Source organism: Felis catus, chromosome D4 (genome assembly GCF_018350175.1).
Source record: "Felis catus isolate Fca126 chromosome D4, F.catus_Fca126_mat1.0, whole genome shotgun sequence".
NCBI lineage: Eukaryota > Metazoa > Chordata > Mammalia > Carnivora > Felidae > Felis > Felis catus.
The window spans coordinates 1,016,079-1,037,622 of NC_058380.1; the positions used below are offsets into that span (position 1 = coordinate 1,016,079).

General features: G+C 60.1%; 1 protein-coding gene across 10 annotated transcripts in view; it reads left to right on the forward strand.

Moving 5' to 3' along the window:
- FGD3 (FYVE, RhoGEF and PH domain containing 3) overlaps window positions 1-20,463 on the forward strand; it is a 55,674-nt gene extending 35,211 nt beyond the window's left edge. For 5 of the 10 annotated variants that reach the window (XM_006939011.5, XM_003995335.6, XM_019815651.3 and 2 more), the window contains exons 9-18: window positions 2,313-2,459; window positions 3,456-3,548; window positions 5,288-5,367; window positions 6,591-6,621; window positions 7,466-7,573; window positions 8,442-8,504; window positions 12,987-13,109; window positions 14,528-14,671; window positions 15,138-15,284; window positions 15,528-20,463. In XM_006939011.5, coding sequence (XP_006939073.2) covers window positions 2,313-2,459; window positions 3,456-3,548; window positions 5,288-5,367; window positions 6,591-6,621; window positions 7,466-7,573; window positions 8,442-8,504; window positions 12,987-13,109; window positions 14,528-14,671; window positions 15,138-15,284; window positions 15,528-15,746 — 1,155 coding nt within the window. In that variant the 3' untranslated portion in view covers window positions 15,747-20,463. The other 5 variants (XM_006939012.5, XR_006588569.1, XR_006588571.1 and 2 more) reach the window with 5 other exon arrangements.
- Window positions 20,464-21,544: the final 1,081 nt, after the last annotated feature.

The following is a 21,544-nucleotide window of genomic DNA, read 5'->3' on the forward strand; positions in this document are numbered from 1 at the left end:
ACGTAGAGTGCTCAGAACAGGACCCACCATTCATTCATTCACTTGTTGAAGCTCTGTCTTAGCACAGGCTACTGTCACAAAATCCCACAAATGGGCTTACACAACAGTGTGTATGTGGCAGGTCTGAACACTGGAGAGCCCAGATGGAGGCACCTGCAGCTTCTATCCCAGGCTTCTGTCCCGTTCTCGTGTGTCTGCACATGGCAGGCAGATCGTTCTCTCTGGGGTCTCTCATCAGGGTTGTGGCCAAACTTCATCACCTCCAAACACAGCCTAGAGGTGGAGGAGGAGCCCATGCCCTGTTGTGACCCAGGTGGCTCTGTCCCTTGTTTGGCCTGCATGGTGCCTGGGCAGAATTTCTAAGTCCTCATCCAGCGTTGTAGATCGGGCGGTTCACAGGAGAATCCAAATCCCTGGCCTCACTGGGAAACCCCGTAAGCTCTGCACTGCACCTATGATGCCATCTGGGTGAGCCTGTGCCATCAGCTGGCCCTAGGGTCTCCCAATCCTGAGACCTAATTTATTTTCACATGGGCACTGTTGTTTTTGAGAGGAAAAGGAGTGAAATATTTGTTCGACCCCACGTCTCTCATTGTGAGAAAGGAGAGGCAGCTGCTGGTTCCCATAGGTGCTGCGTTGCAGTCCAGCCCCACATCCTTACCTGCCTGTCCCCAGTTTGCTCTGGGGCCCCAGGGACAGATCAGAGATCAGGCCCACTGTGGGGTGCCCACCGCAACCTACACAGGTTACATTTCACCCTGGGTCGTTTTTGTCTAATTTCCCTTTCCGCCTCCCCACTAAATCTGGTGGAGGCCAAAGAGAACTCCATGGTCACAAGTAACATGGAGCCTATGGACGTTTGGGGGAGTGCCCACAGGTTTCCATCTCTGAGGGGTGTAGACGAGGCCTCCTCCTTGGTGGACTCCTGCCCCACCTGTAGCACACCTGCAGCGGTTCTCTCCCCTAGTCTGGTGAGGTCTCTGCTTGCCAGGGGTGGCGGGTGGTGTGGGGTCCTGGTCTGACCCCAGGGCATGGCATTAGGGAATTATCAGTGTGTGCTCATGGGAGCCTCTCCACCCTTGTACCAGGCCCTACCCCCGCGCAACCTGGACCACTGCCCTGGCTTCTCCCAGCCTGAGAGTCTCCCCGTTTTGATCCACACTTCTCCAGCTCAGAGCTTTCTATGGGGCACCTCTTTTGTCACTCTCTATTCAGAATCTTCTGGCCTGCTACTGCCTCCAAGGTGCACACCAGCTTTCCCACACGCCACGTATATACACAGCCCCTCAGTACACACCAGTTGCATGCCCAGTCCCCCAGTACATGCCAGGTACACGCCAGCCCCCAGGCCCTTTGGCCATGCCCTGCCTGCTCCTGCTTACTCTCTATGCTGGCTCCCCCTTCTACCCCTACACCCACATCTGCCACCTGTGTTTGTACCAGAGACAGAGGGCTAGCCAAATGAGCCTGCTTCCGAGGTGTGCAGGCTGAGGTTGGCCAGGTCTCCGGGCAGCGGTTGCTGTGGCTCAGCAGGTCCAGGCTCTGTGTCACTGAGTTGAGGTTCCCGCAGGCTCAGCTCTGCCTTCTGCTGCATTCATTCCTTTGGTCCCAGCTCCAGCCCTGGTGCTGGCAGCTCAGGGCAGGGCCCATGGCCTCTCGGCTCAGAGCTGGGGCCACAGGTTGCCAACCCTTTCCTATCACAACCCGCGTGGTCATGTGACCACCCAAGCAGTCTTGAGGCCAGACGAAGATGACCTCCAGCCCGCAGAGGTCTGGTGTCTTGACAGCCCTGGGCCACGTGGTCTGAGAGGAACAGGAAACCAGGCAAGGTTACCACAGGCAGTGATGACGGTCCAGGGCAAAAGCTGCAGCCACCGGAAATACCTCCTCTGACCACAGAGGGACCGGGGGTGCAGCGTAGAGGTCATGAGAGGGCCAGTCCCTGTTCTCTAGCAGAAACACCTTCAGAAACTCACTTGACTTCTCCATGCCTCAGTTTCCTTGTCTAAACTGGGGTAAAATGACACCTACGTCATAGGGTCGGTGCTGGAATTGAGCTGATAACTGTATTGTGAGGATCCCAGCCTGGCCCATCGCAGTGGTGTTAGTGGCTGTTATTCATCGTTCTCTGCGGGGCGACTTCATTTCATTCTTTAACGCCCAGCCTGAGTGGCACCTGGCGTGTCCCTCCCACCTCTTCATCGGCATGCTTGCTGTCCCATCTTGGTTCTGGGCCGCACCTGCAGGGTGGCCACCACGGGCCCTTTGGTCCCTGTGCCCATGTGGTGGCCTAAGCCCTGTGTCTGTCACAGGAGAAAATGCACAAGCTGTTGGAGGTGTATGAGCGACTTGGTGGCGAGGAGGACATCGTCAACCCCGCCAACGAGCTCATCAAGGAGGGCCACATCCTGAAGCTGTCTGCCAAGAACGGCACTGCCCAGGACCGCCACCTCTTCCTGGTGAGGCCCCGCCCAGCCGAGCTCCGTGCCGCAGAGCCCCGCCCCCACCACGCCCCGGCCGCCAAGCCACGCCCTTCCCGCCACGCCCCAGCCACAGAGCCACGCCCCTTCTCGACACGCCCCGCCGCAGAACCCCAACCAGACCGACAGAGCCCCGCCCAGCCCAGCTCCCTGCTGCAGAGCTCCGCCCAGCCCTCCCAGGAGCCCCGCCCCCACCACGGACCCCCGCCTACAGGCCACGCCCTGCAGCAGAGCCCCGCCCAGCCCCACAGGGAACCACGCCCCTGCCCTTCCCGCCAAGGGGCGCCCCCCTTCCCCTGCCGCAGAACCCCCAACCTGACGGACAGAGCCCAGCCCAGCACGCCTCAGAGCCCCTGCCACAGAGCCACTGTTACAAAGCCACACCCCCCGCCACAGAACCCCAAACTGCCGGACAGAACCTAGCCACGGAGCCACGCCCTAATCACCACGCCCCCGCCAGGCCCCCGGCCATAGAGCCACATCTGTCTCAGGCTCACGCTATACCTGGCACGCTTCGGCTCTGCCCGCCTTGCTCGCACCCTGCACTGCCGCCCACGGAGCCACGCCCCTGCCACAGAACCCCGCCCCCACCACAGAACCGCGTTCTGCCCCACAGAGAGCCATACCCGCCACCATAGAACCACGCCCCCTGCCCGCCCTCTCCACAGGGCCACCGCCTGCCTGTCACGCCCCCCACCACAGAAGGCCATCCTGACCAAGAGCCCCGCCCCCCGGCATGAAGCCACGCCCGCCGCGGGTTCACGCCCCTGGCCCCGCCCTTCCTAGCCACGCCCCTCCTAGCACGCCCTCCCCGCCCCCTCGGCCAAAGACCAAGTCCCACCCACCATGCTCCCCGCCCTGCCCTCCACGGAGTCACGCCCAGCCCAGCCGCAGGGCCTTGCCAAGCCACCTCTCTGTAGTGCCTCCTTTGTGGGGGTACAGGCACCCCTCACCCGGTGCCTGTCCCTGTTGCAGTTCAACAGCATGATCCTTTACTGTGTGCCCAAGCTGCGGCTCATGGGCCAGAAGTTCAGTGTCCGGGAGAAAATGGACATTTCGGACCTCCAGGTGGGTGAGCCCCTCCCTCTCGCCTGCTTCTCTGGCAGGGCATGGGACAGGGGGGCGGGAACACCAAGCTGTGCTGAAGCGTCACCACTGTGCACCTGGTCCCTCACCCACTTCTTGAGCTTCTCTGTGCTCCAGGTATGGCCTAAACATTTCTGGGGGCCACTCAGCCTGGCAGTGTGGGCAGGATCCCTGTCTCTGTACTTGGCCTGCCTGCTAGGGTGCTGCTGGTCTGTTTGCAGGATGAAGGAGAGCACCAGAACCTGGGCCACCTCTGTCCCTGTGGAGGTTGATGCTCAAGGCCCGTTTAGGGACCCAAAGGTGAAGCTTGGGGAGAACGTGGACAGGGTGCTCTCCCTGCTTGGTCCCTGGTCCCCTGGTTCCCTGGTCCCATACTGTCTCCTCTCCTGCACAGTCTTGGAATCCACATGAGGTTCTGAAGGCCCAAGGTCCAGACGACCTGTTGTGCTTGCTGTCCTGTGCTCCCCGAGCCCCTCTGTGTCCTGGCACAGGAGCCACAGGGGCTGGAATCAGTGCCCTTTCCTGTAGGGGAGGGCTCTGAATTAACCAGCACTTTGAAAATACTTACTAAATCAAAAGAATATTTTTTTATTTTTATTTTTTAACATTTATTTATTTTTGAGACAGAGAGCATGAACAGGGGAGGGTCAGAGAAAGAGGGAGACACAGAATCTGAAACAGGCTCCAGGCTCCGACCTGTCAGCACAGAGCCTGATGCAGGGCTCGAACCCATGGACCGCGAGATCATGACCTGAGCCGAAGTCGGATGCCCAACCGACTGAGCCACCCAGGCACCCCAAAAGAATTTTTTTTAAGTTATTTACTTATTTTGAGAGAGAGGGAGAGACAGAATCCCAAGCAGGCTCCACGCCCAGGCTCGATCCCATGAACCGTGAAATCATGACCTGAGCTGAACCCAAGAGTCGGATGCTTAGCCAACTGAGCCACCAGGCACCCCTGACTAAATCAAGTGCTTAATCAGTTTCATGAGGTGAAGGTTTGCCTTAATGATTCAAGAAAATATACCTCTTAGAGTTCTTTGAATCCAGGCTTAAGAAAAAGAGTTAAAAGTAAAAACTGCAGAAAAAAACACATTTTTCTACTTTTTACAAGAACTCATTTTATAATGTTTCTGTGTAAGGAATCAGTGGCATATAATTAACTAGACATGTTAACGCTCAAGTTGTCAACCTTGGAGCATTTAGGAAATTCTTGCTATGAGGCCCAACCCCAGATTGGGGTTAGGCTGGTATCTCCCTAAAGCTGGGTTGTAGTTCTAACACTGGTGGGCCTGAGGGTCTTAGTTAGGGGTGGGGTACCAGAGGGATGAGGGTGACTTCCCATCACGGGGGCTGGCAGAGTGGTAGAGATCCTCCGGCTCCTTCTGAGATTCCCATTCTTCTCCCAGGGGCAGTGCCTGCAGCTGCTTTGGTGGGGAAAGGTTCCCCTCATCAGGGGCTGGTGGCTGACTTCCTGGGAAGCCCCACAGACAGGAGGGCTTGGCCGGCACAGTTCCAAGCACAGGAGACGAGAGGTCCTAGCCCTGTCTGGGCAGGACAGTGGTCCACCCTCCTGCATGGACCAGCTCCCCTAGTGTCCCACCCACTAGGTCACCTCTGCCCCCTCTCAGGAAAGACCCCCAGTCTGAGAGCATGAGCCTGCTGCTCAGGGCCTGCTAAGTAACCGGTGGTTTTGTTTTGCCCTTGGCCCTGTGTCTCTAGGTGCAGGATATCGTCAAGCCAAACGCACCCCACACTTTCGTCATAATGGGAAGGAAGCGGTCCCTGGAGCTGCAGACTCGGTAAGGGTGGCTGTCCCAGCCTCTGCTGCTGTGGGAACAGCTTTGACCTGAGATTTTAGCAGACAGCTTTCTTTTTCTGAACGGGATAACCTTGTGACGTGTTGTTTTGGGCTTATGTTATTCACTTATTTGTGGTTTACAATGTAACAGCTCTAAGGGGAAGTTGGTGAAAATTGAGCTGCTGTCTTCCTCCTCTTCTGCACCCCAGCAGACACTCTTAATCATCTTGGAGGTGTCTTTCCAGAACTTCTGGGTGTATGAACGTGTACTGAGTTTTAAAATCGCACATGGTTATTTATTATATAGCCCATTCTGCCCCTTGCTGTAAGAAATCATTTCATATCCGAGCCCCGTTTCCATAAGCAGCATAATTCTCTGTTATGGGCAGTGGCCAGCTCCTGCTGACAGGCACCTAGGCTCTTCCTGCATCTTCATACTGTAGAAAGTGCTAGAAGCAGCGTCCTTGTGCCAGCTCTGTGCGTGTTTGTCAGCCTGTCTTTCAGGAAGTTTCCTGAAGTAGAATTCATTGGTCAGACAGTAGCACATCTGCTTTAGGCTCTGGTGGCTGTTGTCACACTACCCTGTAACTGATGCCAGGCTTGTGCTCTGAGGGGCAGGAGCGTACAGGAGATCCCGCCTCTCGTTTCCATGAGCAACGTGAGATCTTTGTACCAACTGTTGTGGTCCAGGGAGGCGTTGATTTACATTCACTGCAGGGGGATCTGTGTACCACACCTGGCCATATGTGATCCTGTCTAGACACATCTGACCCTATGTGGCCTCCATCTAGGTGTGACTCCACCTAGACATACCTGGGCACAGCTGACTCCTCCTGACACATTTGACTCCACCTGGCCACCCCTGCCCCACCTGGACACACCTGCCCCACCTGGCCACCCCTGCCTGCACCTGGCCACCCCTGCCCCACCTGGACACACCTGCCCCCACCCCCCAACCTGGACACACTTGACTCCAGCTGGTCTCATGTGACTGCACCTGTCCCACCTGGACACACCTACCCGACCTGCACACCCTGACTCCAGCTGGTCTCACAGGACTGCACCTGCCCACAGTGTGCCAGAGCACTTGGGGATGGTCCTCCAGCCCTTGAGCTGCACTTGGAGGCTGTGAGCAGCTGGGGCATGTGCTGCGGGACTGACAGGAGTCTGGTGATTAATGGTGTCTAAGACCAGGTTGATAAAATACTCCTTTTGTTTTTATAGGACGGAAGAAGAGAAAAAAGAATGGATTCAGGTGAAGCTTTTAAAATTTTAAAGTAATCAACCAAATTCTTGGGCAGTGTGGCCATTTCATGTTGCAGCAAGGGATAGAGTGGCCCAGGCATTGCCCACCCATGTGTCCCCTTGCAGTGATGACGTGACCCTCATTAAGTCCCTTCAGATGCCACAAGTCTTTCAATCGGCTCACGTGCTTGGCACCATAGTGAACAAATAAACACGGAAGGCCTGGAGGTGGGCAGGTGGGGACGTGGATCTCTGCCGTCTGGTGGGCCCAAGGGGAGCCCACGGCCAGCCGGCACGAGCAGCAGGTCACATGGAATGGGGCGGTGGCCAGTGTTCTGGGGCAGCCAGAGCAGACTTAGCCTGGATCAGCCACGGTGAGGACAAGGGGGACAGAGACTAAAGCCATGAGGGCAAAGGTCAGAGCAGGGGCTGAGGAAGGGAGCCCAGTGTAGCGCTGACCCGGAAGGCCTGTGGCTTCCAGAATTCTTAGAACAGAAATCTGGGCAAGGAGAGAAAAAGGAAATTCAAACAGAAACAAGGTGGGAATGCTGCTGTGGGAAATGGATGTGTGTCTGCAGGTCCATACAGAATATCCGGGAAGCATCTGTGGCAGCCTAGACGCTGGCAGGCGGCGGGTGGTGTGGGTGGGGGGGGTGGCACCTGGCATGCAGGGTGGGCCTGGGACCTGTGGATGGGGAGTAGAGACTTGGTTGGCCATGGGTGACCTGTGTCGGGTCGTGGGTCAGAGGGACGTGCGTGGCCATGGGATCCGTCCGTGAGGACAGAGGTGTGCTGGCCCCTGCCCTCCTGGATGTGCTCGCTGAGGGCCCTGGTTCTCTGTGGTTTCATCTCAGGTCATTGAGGCCACCATTGAGAGGCACAGGCAGAACAGCCAGACCTTCAAGGCCTTCAGCGGCTCCTTCGGCCAGGATGAGGACTCCTCTCTCGCCCCAGAGTCCCCTGTGAGCACCAGCGCCCTGGAGGCACGGCAGGGACCCTGAGGGGTGGGCACTAGGCCTGATGCAAGAGGGCTGGCGCCCCGGGGAAGGACCAGGGGCCAGCGTATGGGTGACATTCACTCACTGCCTGTCCCTTACTAAGTACTGACACAGGGGCCATGGGGCTCAACGAGGTGGGTCAGTGCTTAGCTGGGCAGGAAGGAAGAATGGGCCTGGGTGACGCTGTGCATGAGGAGCTCACTTGTCCCCACACGCAGGAGGCGGGGCCCTGCCCAGGGCCAGGTGTGGGGCGTGTCAACCGCAGCCACCCCTTAGGGGCCACCTCCTGTGGGCACAGTCATGAGTGCCTTCAGAGGAGGGGTCCCTCCCTCCCACCCCCCAGCAGAGGCACCCTTGAAACCAAGGGAAGCCCGGCCCAGCCTGGCCCCACAGCCTCGTGTCCCTGTGTCCCCATCACCAGGCCCGGCTGGCCCTCCCACAGCCTCACTGGGTCTGTCAGACCACTTAGTATTTGCATCGTATCTGTCCTTTTTTTTTCTGCTTCGTGAACACATTTTGAAAGAAAACTTTGCATCCGTCTCAGGCCCCCTTAAGCAGAGGCAGCCTGGACTCCGAACCATCCCTGCGGCTACAGAGGGGCAGGAAGAGCCAGGCCCTCTCCCCTACCCTACACGGTGGGGCACAGACTCTGCAGGAGTGTCCCACGCTAGGCCCGGGAGGAGCGGTTCCCCAAAGTCCCAGCAAACACTGGGCCCCAGTAGACTCTTCCTGCCCCTGTGGTCAGGCAGAAGGGGTAGGGTTATGGCCACACTGGATGTCAGCGCAGGGCCGTGGAACCTGCACTCATGCTGACTGTCTTTGTCCCTTCCAGGTGGTGAGTGCCAGCTCTGAGGACCCTGCTGTGGCAGCCGGCGGTGGAGGGGGCACCACGGGGGTGAGTGACCCCTCCAGCTTCGGCAGGGGTAGAAAGTGGAGGGTGAGCTGGGACCAGGATGCCACCGCATTTGACCTGAGTCCCCTCAGTTACAGCCTCTGGCCCTGCTGGGAGAGGACTCGGGGGAGCCTGCTGGGACCCATGTGTCCATTGCCTGGGTTGGGTAGAGGTCACACAGCTGGGCTCTTTACCTCCTGTGAAAAGTGACTCAGGGCGGTGCCTGACCTTCAGGCCGCTGGGTCATCCAAAAGGGAAAGGTCAGCCCCCTGGCCCCAGGGCTTGGGAGGACAGGCAGGGGCGCTCTCAGGGAAGGCTCCTCGGAGGCGGTGTCTGGCCCATGTCTTGGGCCCAGGAGGATGGAGGGAGGTCCTCCCTGCAGGCCCAGGAAGACAGTGGTGCCCGAGACCCCCACTCCAAGCCTGCTCACCTTCTTGCCACCTGGGGCCAGGCAGGCAGGGAAGGAGCGAGGTAGCCTGTGTCCCTGTCCCCACCCACGGACAGGGACAGGCCTCCTCTCCTCTGGCTGGTTGGGGGGTTAGGTAGGAGGGTGAGTGTGTGTGCCTGGCACTTTGTGAGTGTGGTTGTTGACCACTGGCCGACCAGTCGTGAACCCTGATGACAGCTGTGACCCAAGACACCAGGGGAGTGTTGCACCTGTGTGCCGGAGGGGACACTCCTGGGCAGGCTGGCGGGGAAGGGCTGGAGGCCCACACTTGGGCTGGCTGCCCGAGGGTTTGCTCCTGAGTCCCCCACGTCACATTCTGCGACCCGCCAGCCTCTCCACTCCTCTCCCACGCCCTCACCTTCCAGGCTCACGTCCCCCCCCCAGGTGCTGCCTTAAGTTGCTATTGAGTCTCCCTAATCCAACGTTGAAGCCCAGAGCTCGCCCAGTGAGGCTGTATGGCCCTTGTGGATTGGTCGTTGTTCTGGGCGGCCCCATTTTGGAGAGAGGCTTGGGAGGCAGGCCTGGCTTCTGGCTCCTTCCTCGAGTTGGGAAGAGGGCATCTGAAGAAACTTTGGGGAGATGGCAGTTGTCTCCTTGGCCACAGGGAGCAAGGTTCCTGTCATGGCCTGAATTTTTAGTAAGAATACATTAGTCCCCTCCTCCCATCGTGGCCTTTGCTGGGAGGGGCAGGTGCACCTGGACACTGCAGCCTCCTGCTGCTTAGGAGAGTGGAATCTGGGCCCCCAGCCTGTGTCCTCAGGTACCAGGCGCTGGGAAAACCTTGAGAAGCTCCTGGGCCCCCAGGGAAGGAGGGGGCATTTGGGGGTCATGAGGGGTGCAGGGGCCAGGTGACAGGAGGAACCCCCTTATTCAAGTGGTACAGCTGCCTCATGGCGCTGGGGAACAGACGCAGTCCCCAGCAATTAGAGTTATTGAGTCAAGAAGCCTGAAAGGGGCATGGGCAGTGGGGAAGGGATGGTCTTGTCACCGCCCGTGAACTCCCTGAGGGACTTCCTGTGTCTGGCTTCACCCTCCTGACCCTCCCCTGGGCCTGTGCACCTGCTCGGGGCCCACGACATACAAACAGTGCAGCAGACTGGCAGCTCCATTGCTTTTCTCACTGGTGCGTCCTATGAGCAGAGAGGTTTCTGGACCTGGGGCAGCTCAGTGTGGGCAGAGCCCTGGCTGTACAGGGCCTGAGTGAGACCTCCTCTGGGCACCTATACGGAAGGTGCTCAAAAATGAGTTTTCATTCTGACACCGAAAGACTGACCCTTGCTACAGATGTAAGCTTACTCTTAGCACATTTAGAGAGGATGGCTAAGCCCATGCATGCTGTGCTGGTCTCATTTCCTGAGCCCTGGAGTCCTCAGACAGATGCTTCTGCAAGCCACTTTTCCTAAGAGAAGCTAAACCCAAACCAGGAAGTTTCGCAAGTAGCTGAAGCCCTCAGTGTTCTGCAAGAGTCACATGGCTCTTCACAGAGGCTTCCTGCAGCCCAGACGCATGGGGGGGACATGCAGAACCCTCTAAGGGAGTTCCTTGCCAAGCAAGGCCCTGCCCCCACCACCACCACAACGTGGCGCTGCCCTTCCACCCCGAGCCCAACCTCTGGGCTCATAGGACAGAGCTGCCCACAGGGAGCAGAGGGACCGGGCAGGGTCCATGTCCACGCCCTGCAGGACCCTCACGCAGGTGTGAGGTTCTTTCAGGGGCTGCTTGTCACAGCCACCTGTTGGGGGCAAACGTTTGCCTGAATGTTTCTCCTGCTTCTATGCTGTGGGACGAAAAACACCCAGTGAATCAGACCCCAGTGCCCTGGGCAGAGACCCCCTCCTGCATCCATGTTGGCATGTGGGGTGCTTTGGGTGGAGCCTTGCGGGTGCCACAGTTCTGTACCTGCCTGAGGACTTGGCCCAGGCCTTTCAGCTGTCACGGCATCCAAACAGATGAGCACTGCTCTCATCCACTCGTCTGATAACCTGACCACAGAGGGAGCCTGGTGAGCCAAGGAGACCCAGTCCCCAGCCTTGCGGGTGGGTTCCTGACCCCTCAGTGTCAGTGTCGGTGTCAGTGTCGGTGTTGGGAGCTGCGCGGCCTGGGGCGAGCCGCATCAAGACCAGACCGAGGGTGTTGGCATGGGGCTACAGAATGCTCTCCAGAGAAGGCTGCTCCCCTCAGCCCCAGCCCCCAGCCTCCTTGTTGTGGAGCTGCCCTTGATTCTGCTGACCTTCAGGTAGTGCCCAGGCGCTCCAGCCCCACAGCATTCGCCTCCAGCTCTTACGGGCCAGCCCTCTCCAGCCCTCCTCCTGCCCCAACCCCCTGGGACACCCTGGAAGCCCACACGGACTCCTGGCTGTGATTTGTGGCTCTGGCCTTGGGCCAGCGCACACATCCAGCTGCCCTGCTGTTCTCTGCTGGCCACTTGTGCCTCGTAGGCCCTTGGTGGGTCACCCTGGGGGGTGGTGGAGGGCAGGGTGGGGGCTTCTGGGCCATGGCATGCTTCAAGGATGACCACATTCCCCTTTCCTCTCTCTGCCCTGTGCCCCTGACCCCAGACCCCGTCCCTCCCACATCTGGCCCTGAGCAGTCCTGAGATAGTCTCCAGGAAAGGAGCCCTGAGTGAGGTGGGGAGAAATGGGAACATAGAAGGGGGGTTGGCAAAGTCAGTCAGGATCCACCTGCTATGATGGGGCTTAGGAGCCGTTGCTAACCCTACTGTACAGATGGGGGACCCTGAGGCTCGGAGAGATGATTCGTTCATGGTCTCGTGGCTGATGAGGGGCAGTGCAGGGGCTGGGGGCTGTACAACTCCTACCCAGATGGGGAAACCAAGGCTCAGCCAAGTGGCCCTGCTGAGCCCCCACCGAAGCCTCATGCTGTGCTGTCTGCACAGTGTGCACCTGCTCACGCCTGCCTCCTGCTGGTGAGAAAGCCTTTGCCTTGGGGGTGCTGGGGTCCTGGACACAACTGAAGTCACGGTGACAAGGGGATGGGAGCCGAGCACGCAGACCCCGCTGTCCGTGGTGCAGACGGAACCTGGTGGGGCCGGGAGGCTGGGAGGGGGCTGCTCGCAGAGGCTGGTTTGCATTCTGCTTGTTTACTGGTTTCTTCCTCTTCTATAAGATGTTTCTGGTGAACAACTGAGCAACTGCAGTCAGACTCGGGCTAGAAAGTTACCCTGGCCCCAAACAGCCAGTAGCAGCCCCCGGGCGTGCTTCCTGCAGCCTTGCCTCCGCTCACAAATAACCTTTCTGCTTGCCACCCTGCACGCGGGTCTTCTCCCTGAGCGGTGTCCGGGCAGCCTTCAACAGTGCCCCCACTTGTCGTCTGACTGCACCTCTCACACAGGGGCCCCCTCCTTAGCTTTGGGCGACATCAGAGTTAGGAAGAAAAGTGGATACATTCGACAACAAAACCCTCGCCTGCAATCACTAAAGCAGTAGAGTAAAATGGAAACCCCTGCCCTCGCCCTCCGGACCCGACACAGCCTGTTTAAACGAAAAGCGCTTTATGGTGTTCGTGTGACTTGTCCCAAAACTGTGTAACCTCTGTGAACACAAACCACATTCGTTTCCTGACTTCCTGTTGATCCCCTGGCAACCCCTGGGCAGGAGGGCCAGATCGCTTGGTGGAGGCTTGGTGGAGGCGGAGAGGGTGCAGTTGCCGCCCACCTCCCTGGTGCCCAGGTGGGCCCTGTGTGCCCCTGAGCCTCAGGCCAGCGGCACGGGCGCCAGGCAATGCGGGCCACGCCGGGCAGACCCCCCCCTCCCCACCTGGGCGGCTGGGCACCGTCTTCTCAGACCCAGCAGGCTGTCACTGGCCTCCACGCAGGCCGAGTCGATCCAAGCAGAGATCCAGACCCCTTACACCCTTCCTGTGGGCCACAGTGACCCCAGGGCAGTCTAGGGGGTGGAGCTGGGCGGGAGCAGAGGCGACGTGCTCTGCTCTGTCTTCGGCGCCGCGAGCGTTTCGCTCTGCGCGTGCGCTGCCCGCGTGCTCACCCAGCTGCCCCTGCGCCCTTGCCGCCCCCGTAGCCCGAGCCGAGGAGAGGGTCTGCTAAGACCAGGCGCGACAAGGAGAAGCAGGGCTGCAGGAGCTGCGGCGAGACCTTCAACTCCATCACCAAGAGGAAGCACCGGTGCAAGCTGTGCGGGGCGGTGAGTCTGAGCGGCGGCTTGGAGCGGCGTCCCCTCCCCGCCGGCGGAGTGGCGCCCTGGAGCAGGCAGGCGACGGCCCGTCCCGAGTAGGGGCTCCCCTCCTTTCTCTGGTCCGCTCGTGTCTGGCCAGCGCTGTCGTGGCTGAAAAAGTGCCAGATTTGGAACCACAGAGCTCAGAGCTGGGTGTCCCGGGAGCTGGGGGATGAGGGTGACCTCATGCCCTGTGAGGAGGTGGGGGGGATGGGGTGGGGGGGAGGCAGGTGCAGGGTGCAGGCGTGATGGGAGCTCCCTCCTGCCGCTTCGGTCCGGGTGCTCCAAGGGTGCTGACGGTTGGGTGGACCTGTGGAATGTGAGGCCACCTTCAACCGGCACCCTGAGTGATCACCGTCTCCATTTCTCCTCGCAGAGCCCCCACGACCCTTTCTCTTGAGGGTGGGGTTTTGGATTTAACATTGGAAGGGAAAGTTGTGCCTGATGAAGTGTTCTTAGGTTAAGTCGTTAACATGGAATGTGTGTCAACAAGGGGTCTAAGCACAGAACTGTCTTAGAACTGTTTTTTCCAGAACATACCAGCGGACTGTGCCTGGTCTGCTGTTCGCTGTCATGCCCTTGCATGAAACCTTGAGGCACTGGGGGAAGGAGAGGTAAATGGATGAGCCCTTAAGTGAACGGACAGGTGGATGAAGGGTGGGTGAGTGGACAGAGGATGGATGGATGGACAGTGGGTGGATGGTGGGTGGATAGATCGATGGATGAATGGATGGAGGGTGAGTGTGGGTGGATAGATGGGTGGATGGATGGATGAGTGGGTGGATGGTAGGCGGATTGGTCATCATCCATCCGTCCATTCACTTATTCAACCATCCTTAGACATAGAAGTAGAAATCTAGTAGAAATCATGGAAATTGCTATGTCATAGGGTAACTTCATTTTCAATTTTTTTGAGGCCCCAAATATTTCTTTTCCACAGTACCCATACCGTTTTACATTCACAGCAACAATGCTGAAGGCATCAGTTCCTCCACATCCTCACCAACACTTACCTTCTGTGTTCTGAATAATAGCCATTCTGACTGATGTGAGGTGACATCTCATCATGGCTTTGATTTGCATTCCCCTGATGACAAGTGATGTTGAGCATCTTTCCATGTGCTTTGTGCCTCTTCCCAGTCTTCCTTCCGTGCACACACACCTCTTCCCAGTCTACCACACAGACCTCTAGACCCTCCAGGTGAGGAGGCAAGTCCTGGATGCCCGGCAGGGGCCCGTACCAGGGTCCCTGTCTTTTGACGAGGCTCCTGCGGAGAAACCCTTCCCCTCTACATGCCGCGTCTCTCCTGGCCCTTTGGCCCTTCCAGCCTCTTCCTGGACAGTCTTCTGTCTGGAAGGTGAGGTCACAGGTGCCCTGTCCCTTACAGGTCATCTGTGGGAAGTGCTCCGAGTTCAAGGCTGAGAACGGCAGGCAGAGCCGAGTCTGCCGAGAGTGTTTCCTGACGCAGCAGGTAGCACCTGAGACCCCCAGCCCTGAGGCGGTGCCCGAGGACCCCAAGCACAGCACAGAGGTGGGCGGGGCCAGTGAACGTCCTGGACAGGAGCCCCTGTCCCTGGCACGGTGTAGACCATGCTCCCAGAGCTGTTGGCTTCCCTTGGGCTGGGACAGAGGGTGTGTGTGTGTTCAGTGTGTGCTCATGTGCACACGGTGTGTGCGTGTGCTCAGTGTGTGTGTGTGTGTGTGTATGGTGTGTGCATTCAGCTGAAACACAGCCCTTCCCACACCCTGGTTCCTGCTGTTCTGTTCTTCCCTACTCTGTGTTTATTTCTCTCCTGGACCCACTGGTGGCCTCACTCTCCTAGAGGGTCCAGCCTGCTAGCAAGAGGCCTTGTGGTGACCTGGAGTGGGTCAGGCCAGCCCGGGACCTTGTCCAGTCTGCTCCCAGAAGGCCAGGCCTGGCGCTTTTACCCCCACCCCCGCCCATAAGGCTGCCACCTGCAGGGAGGCTGCGCCTGACCCATCCTTTGTGTCTCCAGAAGGCAGCGGCTGTGGACGCCCAGCCCAGCCTGCTCTGTGGTCACCTGCGGGTGTCAGACAGCGGTGACGCTTGGAGCGAGGTGTGGGCTACCATCCCCACGTCGGAGCCCCTGGAGCTGGTGCTGCACCTGCAGGGAGGCAGCCAGGTGTGTGCCCGCCCCCCCCCCCGCCCCTGGGGTTGTGCTGGGGGGCATGTCCCGGTTCCCACAGCCCAGAGGGGCCTGGGTCACACTGCCCGGGACCAACCCCGCTCGGACTTGTGTGATCTGGGGCCTCTGTTTCCCCGGCTGCTCTGAGTCACCCCTCTGCTGCCCGCCGGTGGGAAGGAGTGGTCAGTGGTGCCCGGACCACAGAGGCCCAGGTGCCAACCCACCTCTCCTTTGCTGCAGGCTGGCCGGCCGCCACGCACCATCCCCCTCTCGGGCTGCACAGTGAGCGTGCCGGACCCCACGGAGACTCTGGACACCGGGCATGTGTGGCGGCTACAGCAGGCCCAGCAGGCCCTGTACCTGAGCACCCCGTCGGCAGAGCAGCAGCAGCGGTGGCTGCAGGCCCTGAGCGCAGCTGCCCGTGGAGACCTGGCTCGGGCCTTCCCAGGGGCCCCGTGAGCTGAGCCTCCGCCAGGTGTCCCCGCTCCGCAGCCACCACGGTGGGGCCTGTTGTCACCTGGGAGGTGGCGTCGGAGGCCGCGTGCAGGTGCAAAGGGCTCGGACCGCTGGGGGTGGACAGGTCACGGGGCGCTTGACCCTGAAGGGACCTCTCAGAAGTGGAGGAAACAGGCCCAGAGGGGGCAGCTGCCCACCCAGCATGTCTCCTCAAAGAGCCTGGTTCTGCCCTCGGCCCCAGCTGAGTGGCCTGGAGTGAGGGTGCTGGCAGACTGTCTGGTGTGGGGCACCAGCTCTGGAAGGCAGAAAGAGCGACTTGGGGGTACCCGGGGCCTGGTGGAGGTCTGTAGTCCTGCCTTCCCTCTCTGCTGCCCCACCCCCGCCCCATCCACACCATCTGTACCCGTGAGCTGAACTGTGACCGGTGGTGGACTCCACCCCTCCTCCACCCTGTCCAGGCCCCGAGGCCCACCTCCCCATTCGGACTGGCTGGTGGTCAGCCTGGGCCATCCCTGTGGGACCTCCCTGAGAAAGTCAGCGGAGGCCAGCAGAGGCCTGAGTTGTGTGTGCGGCCAGCGGCAGGACCTGCTTGTCTGCAGAAATAAATGCTGGCAGCCAGCAGGTGGGCACAGCCTCAGGGCAGGGGCGCCAGATGGGGAAAGAGGGTGACAGCACAGCTAGGCCTGGGGGTATGGGGCCCACCCTGTGGCGCAGTGTAGGGCCTGGGGCCCAGCAGGCCCCTCCCCCTGGTCCCACCTGGTCCCCTTCCCCCCACACCCATGACTTCTGCTCTCTGTGTGGTGACTGAGCACCTACTGTGTCCGCAGGACCTACTGGGCCCTTCTCTCCAGGATGTGCCCACTTGACAGCTAAGGAAACTGCGTCCTATCACCCCAGACCCAGGGGGTGGCCGGAAGTGACCCACTGGGAATAGCAGCATTCCGTGGGGTGGGAGGAAACTAGCCCCCCCCCACTGCAGGTGCCCAAGGAGGGGTCCTCACAGCTGCCCCCCATGAGTTCTCTGAGCCGGGGCAGACCCGGCCCTCTCCTCCTGCCCACCAGCCTGGAGTCCCCACACGCAGGTTTCCACAGTGATCCCAGTGGGGGGCCCTTTCCTCACTGGGCAACCTTGAGGGTCCGCTGGGAGTTATGTTCCACAGCAGTCCATCAGAGAGCCCCGGGGCCCGTGGATTTTGGACAAGACACTGGGAAGGACTCCAGCAGCCGCAAGACATGGTGCCTCGGGGTTTGGGAGGAACAGAATCCGGAGCGGAGGACACCCCAGGGCGGGTGTTGCAGGAAGAGGGCTCAAGCCTAGGGCAGGGCCACGAGGGGCCAGCAGGTCACAGGTGGGGAGCAGAGCAGGCTGGAGGCCGCAGGGCCTGGCCTCCCCAAGGTGTCCCTCGGTGTTGCTCTGAGAGGTGGGGGCCACGGGGAGGGCCTGGGAGTGTGACTAGATCTGTCTGGCAGCAGCAGGGTTGTGGGGGCGCAGATAGAGACAGGGCCCCGGATCCCCAGTGGGTCCCCAGGAAAACCCCTGTGATGGGCAAGTTGGAGGCTGCAGCTCCCGGCATTTAAAGAGATGAAACGCCAGTGTTCTTGTGAAACATCCTGATAAAAGTTAGCAACTACCACAGTCTGAAGTCACAGGTGGGTGGCGGTGAGCAGCCCCAGGAGGCAGGTCTGTCCCCAGGCGCCCCTCCTGCCCTGAAGCCCAGGGCCTGGGCACACTCTCCTGCCCACCTACGGAGGGTCCTGAGGAATGCCAGACGGTACGGGACATGGTCTCAGTCCCTGCCTGCCTAGCCTGATGCCACGCATAGGGGCTGTGGTTGGAGCAAGGGGGTCTACCTGAGCAGGTGTCCACAGAAGGAAGGGTAGCTAGCAGTCGGAGCCCAGGCTCCCATCGTGGGTGCCAGGGCCCACTGACCACCCCACCGTGGGAACATGTCCCCTCACCAGGCCCAGAGGGGGAAATACACTTGCCTGAGGTCACACAGTGAGGTAGGGACTTGGCTGGGTGTCGTCCACCTGTTCGTGCTGGGCATTGCTCGCACGCCTCCTCTGTGCCACCACTGGATTTCTGGGACTGGGGGGTCAGACGACACCCTGCAGCCTCTGGCCCTTCCACACGTCCAGCCTTATTTTCTCCTGTTCCCCACACCCAGGTGCCCCCGGCTCCGGCCCTGGACCTTTATTAGAACGTACCCGCCTCCTTCCCACCTCCCTGTCGGCCCTTTTGAGACCGTGCTGGATGTACCTGTGCCCGGTCTCTACTTTTTGCTTGGATACTTGCCCTTTTTAACCTGTCTCTCCACCCAGCACGGAAGCTCCCGGGGCAGCACGGTACACCCACAACGGTGCCTGCCTCCTAGCAGGTGCCTGCCTCCTAGCAGGTGCTCAGTTGGTATCTGACAACAGGATTGGTGAAGGCTTGGGGATGCTGTTCTTTCCGTGTGGCCCCTGAACACCTTGGGCCTGGGATCTTTGTTTTATGGAGGAAACTGAGGCTCAGAGAGACCCAGTGGCTGCCTTCCCCGTGGTCTCCGGGACTCAGGAACAGAGCCAGCTTATCCTTGGGCGTCTGGTCCCATTGCAGAGATTGGCACGATGAGACCTGAGGGGACAGCATGCCCCAGAACCCTGGCAGAGGGGCATTTGGGTCCACTTGCAGCTATGCCTGTCCCCCAGGGGGACACTGAGGTGGCAGGATCAGCCCCTGAAGCCCCAGCTCATGCCAGACCCCACAGCTGAGGCCTTGAGGTGCTCTAGCTGTGGCTCCCACACCTCCTGGGGCTGACGGTCCTGGCACCGGGCATCCAGGGAGAGGGTGGGCTCGGCTCCCCCAGAGCTGTTTGCACATATCTGCAGGTGAGCCCCTTCGGATCCTTCCAGGAGGCCCAGCTGGGAACCGAGGCTGTCATGGACCCCAACGCCCGTTCCTTTCAGGCACCACCCCCCCCACACACAGGGCTCCTGGTGGGCAGGGTCAGCTGGTGGTCACCTCCAATCTCTGACATGGGGAGAAAAGGGTCATGAAGCCTCCCAGAACAGCACCCGAGTCCTTCACACCCTCCCCCCGTGGGACTCTACCCCCTCTGCATCCTGGTTCCCACCCAGCCACCTAGTGCACCCAGGAAGGAGGTCTGTGTGCCCCAGGTGCATGTCCATGTGGGCAGTGCTCGAGAGGCGTTCGGTCCAGGTGTATCCACCTGTCAGCACTCTATCTTTCTCCAGATGATGCAGCTATGATCCCTAGGGGGCTCCAAGTGGTCCCCAGGGGAGTCTCAAGGGTGCCAGGGGGCTCCAGGCTGTCCTGGCAGGTCTCCGGGTGGTCCCTGAGGGGTTCTGGTGTTCTGAACACCTGCTGTGAGGAGAGGCACGGCTGCTCCCTGACCAAACACCCTCGCACCCACCAGGGCTCCACTTTATGAGGAGGGAACTGAGAGCCCAAAACGGTGAGTGGGGTCAGGGCAGGTTGTGGGGAGGAGCCAGGCGCCCACCCCACATTCTGCACATTCCATCCTGGAAAAACGGCCGCCTCCGCCCTGCTGGCTCCCAGGACTGCCAGGCTAGGCCTGGCCCCGTCGGCTCTGTGGACTAATGGGTGTGGTGCCCGCTTATGGGTGCACAGAGCGGACGGAGGCGCTGAACCCAGGAAAGCGCAGCCCCCCCAGCCTACTCGTGGGAAGCCTTGTGTGCAGCACTCCTGGTTGGTCCCAGGGGGCCCAGCCTTGGGCGTGAGGGGGCCAGAGGGCCCTCCTGGAACAGGAAGGAAGGGCCTCCGGGGGCCCAAACCAGGCCTGGGGAATAGAGCCATCTCCAGCCTCACCTGAAGCTGCTGTGGGAGAATGAAGCGTGTGCCATATGCTCTCTGTTGCCTGCCTTACCCCACGGCCACCGTCTGTAGGGACCAGCCTGCGGCTGCCAAGATGTCCCCCACCAGAATCCACACCGGCAGTACCTCTGAGGGGGACAAAGTTGTCCCCCTTCCTGCCAAGGCCGCTCTGCCTGCTGTAACACATGTCCCCCTCCCTGACAGGCCCCCCCTCCCTGTGCCTTATAAAACCCAGGCAAGCAAGTAATGCCCCCGAAACACAATGTCTGCCCCCAAAGGGGCCCCAGAAAACTGACAACTGAGCAGCCCATCCAGGGTCATCCCCAGAGCAGGAAGTGTGTGCGGCCCTCGGCCCAGAACCTACAGCAGCCTCTTCTGTGTCCTCCCAAAACCTGGACCAAGGGGCCACCGCCCTCTCCCGCACACAGGAGTGCGCTATGGCTCAGCACGAGGAGGTCCCCAGGAGATCAGAGCAGGGGCTGTGTCAGGTTTCTCTCAGTAGCAGATCCTGTTATGTGGATTGAATGCAAGGAGTTTATTGAGGAGGCCACCTAGAAAGAGCTGTGTGGGTGGAGAATGAGATGGAGAAGGGCAGAGAGCCAACACAGGTGTCTCGGGTTGAATGGTGTCCGTTACCTCCAAATTCTCGTCCATCCGGAACCTCAAAAGGTGACATTATTTGCAATAAGGTCTTTGCAGATGTTGCTGGTTAAGCATAGAGCAGGGCCCCAAACCCAGTAAGTGCTTATCAGAAGAGGAGAGGACATTCCGGAAGGCCCCCCACGCTCCCAGGGGGAGTGTGGCCTTGCCCTCACCCTAACCCCAGACTCCCTGCCTCCAGAACCAAGAGAGAGTAAATTTCTGCTGTTTCAATCCCTTTCATTTCTGTCATTGCCAACTTTGTGGCCATTTGCCCGGCAGCTCCAACAAACGGGTTCCGTGCGATACGGGACGGGCTGTGTGACTAACACCCCAAACCGAGTGGCTGTGGAGTTGCGGACGGGAGGAGTGTGGGGTGCGCTCCCGCTAGAAACACGGGCGATGAGGGCACCCCCGGTGAGAGCTGAGACAGGACGGAGGGGAGGCCACCCTTGCCTCAGGTGGAAAGTAGAGCTGGATGTTAGCTGAGGACAAATCGGGGAGGGGCCCTTGGGCAGAAGGGAACCTGCTGGGGTGTTGACTCAGGAAATGCCCTGTTCAGAGACTGGTCTGAAGAGACCCGAGGTGCTGCTGGAGAGATCGGGGCTGTGACCCCCCCCCGAGTCTGACAAAGGGGCAGAGCTGGGATCACCCGGCGAGGCCTGTGGGGCCCCTTGTCTGGCGGCGTGAACCCCTGTGCGGCGCCCAGCCTTGTGAGGACAAAGCATCAGGCCCTGAAGTCTCTGCGGCTCACGCTGCTGGGCTTCCGACTGGCGGTTCGGGTAATTTCGGAGGCCGTCTGATACCCGGCCTGGGGTGACTAGGGCAAGTGGACAGGGCCTGGGGGCAAGGAGGTGGCTGTGGCTCTGCACAGGCTGGCCTGCAGGTGAAGGCAGCCCCGGGGGCATCATTTACCATCTCCAAGCACTGGAGGGGGGGGGCGCCCCCAGGGTCAGCACGCCTGGCAAAGCCTCAGATCACAGAAAATGAAAGGCCATCGGGAGGAGCCTTGGGGAGCCTCAGGCCCCGAGGGGCTTGGCTGAGAAGCCACGGGTCGGAGGGGGGTGCACAGGCAGCCCCTGCCACAGGCAACCTGCCCAAAGCACCACAGCAGCACCAGGGTCTGAGCTCAAGGTCGCTGATGGTCTGGGCCAGAGCTCCACCTGGTGAGTGGAGAGAAAGAACAGAAGGGGAGTTTGCCCGAGGTGCCACCAGCACTACCCACCTGAAGCAGCTCTCGTCCGTGGACTCTGCTGGTGACGGCTGCCCTGTGCCTGGCAGAGATGAACCACGTGTGGTCCCTGCACTCCGGGTGGAATCTGTC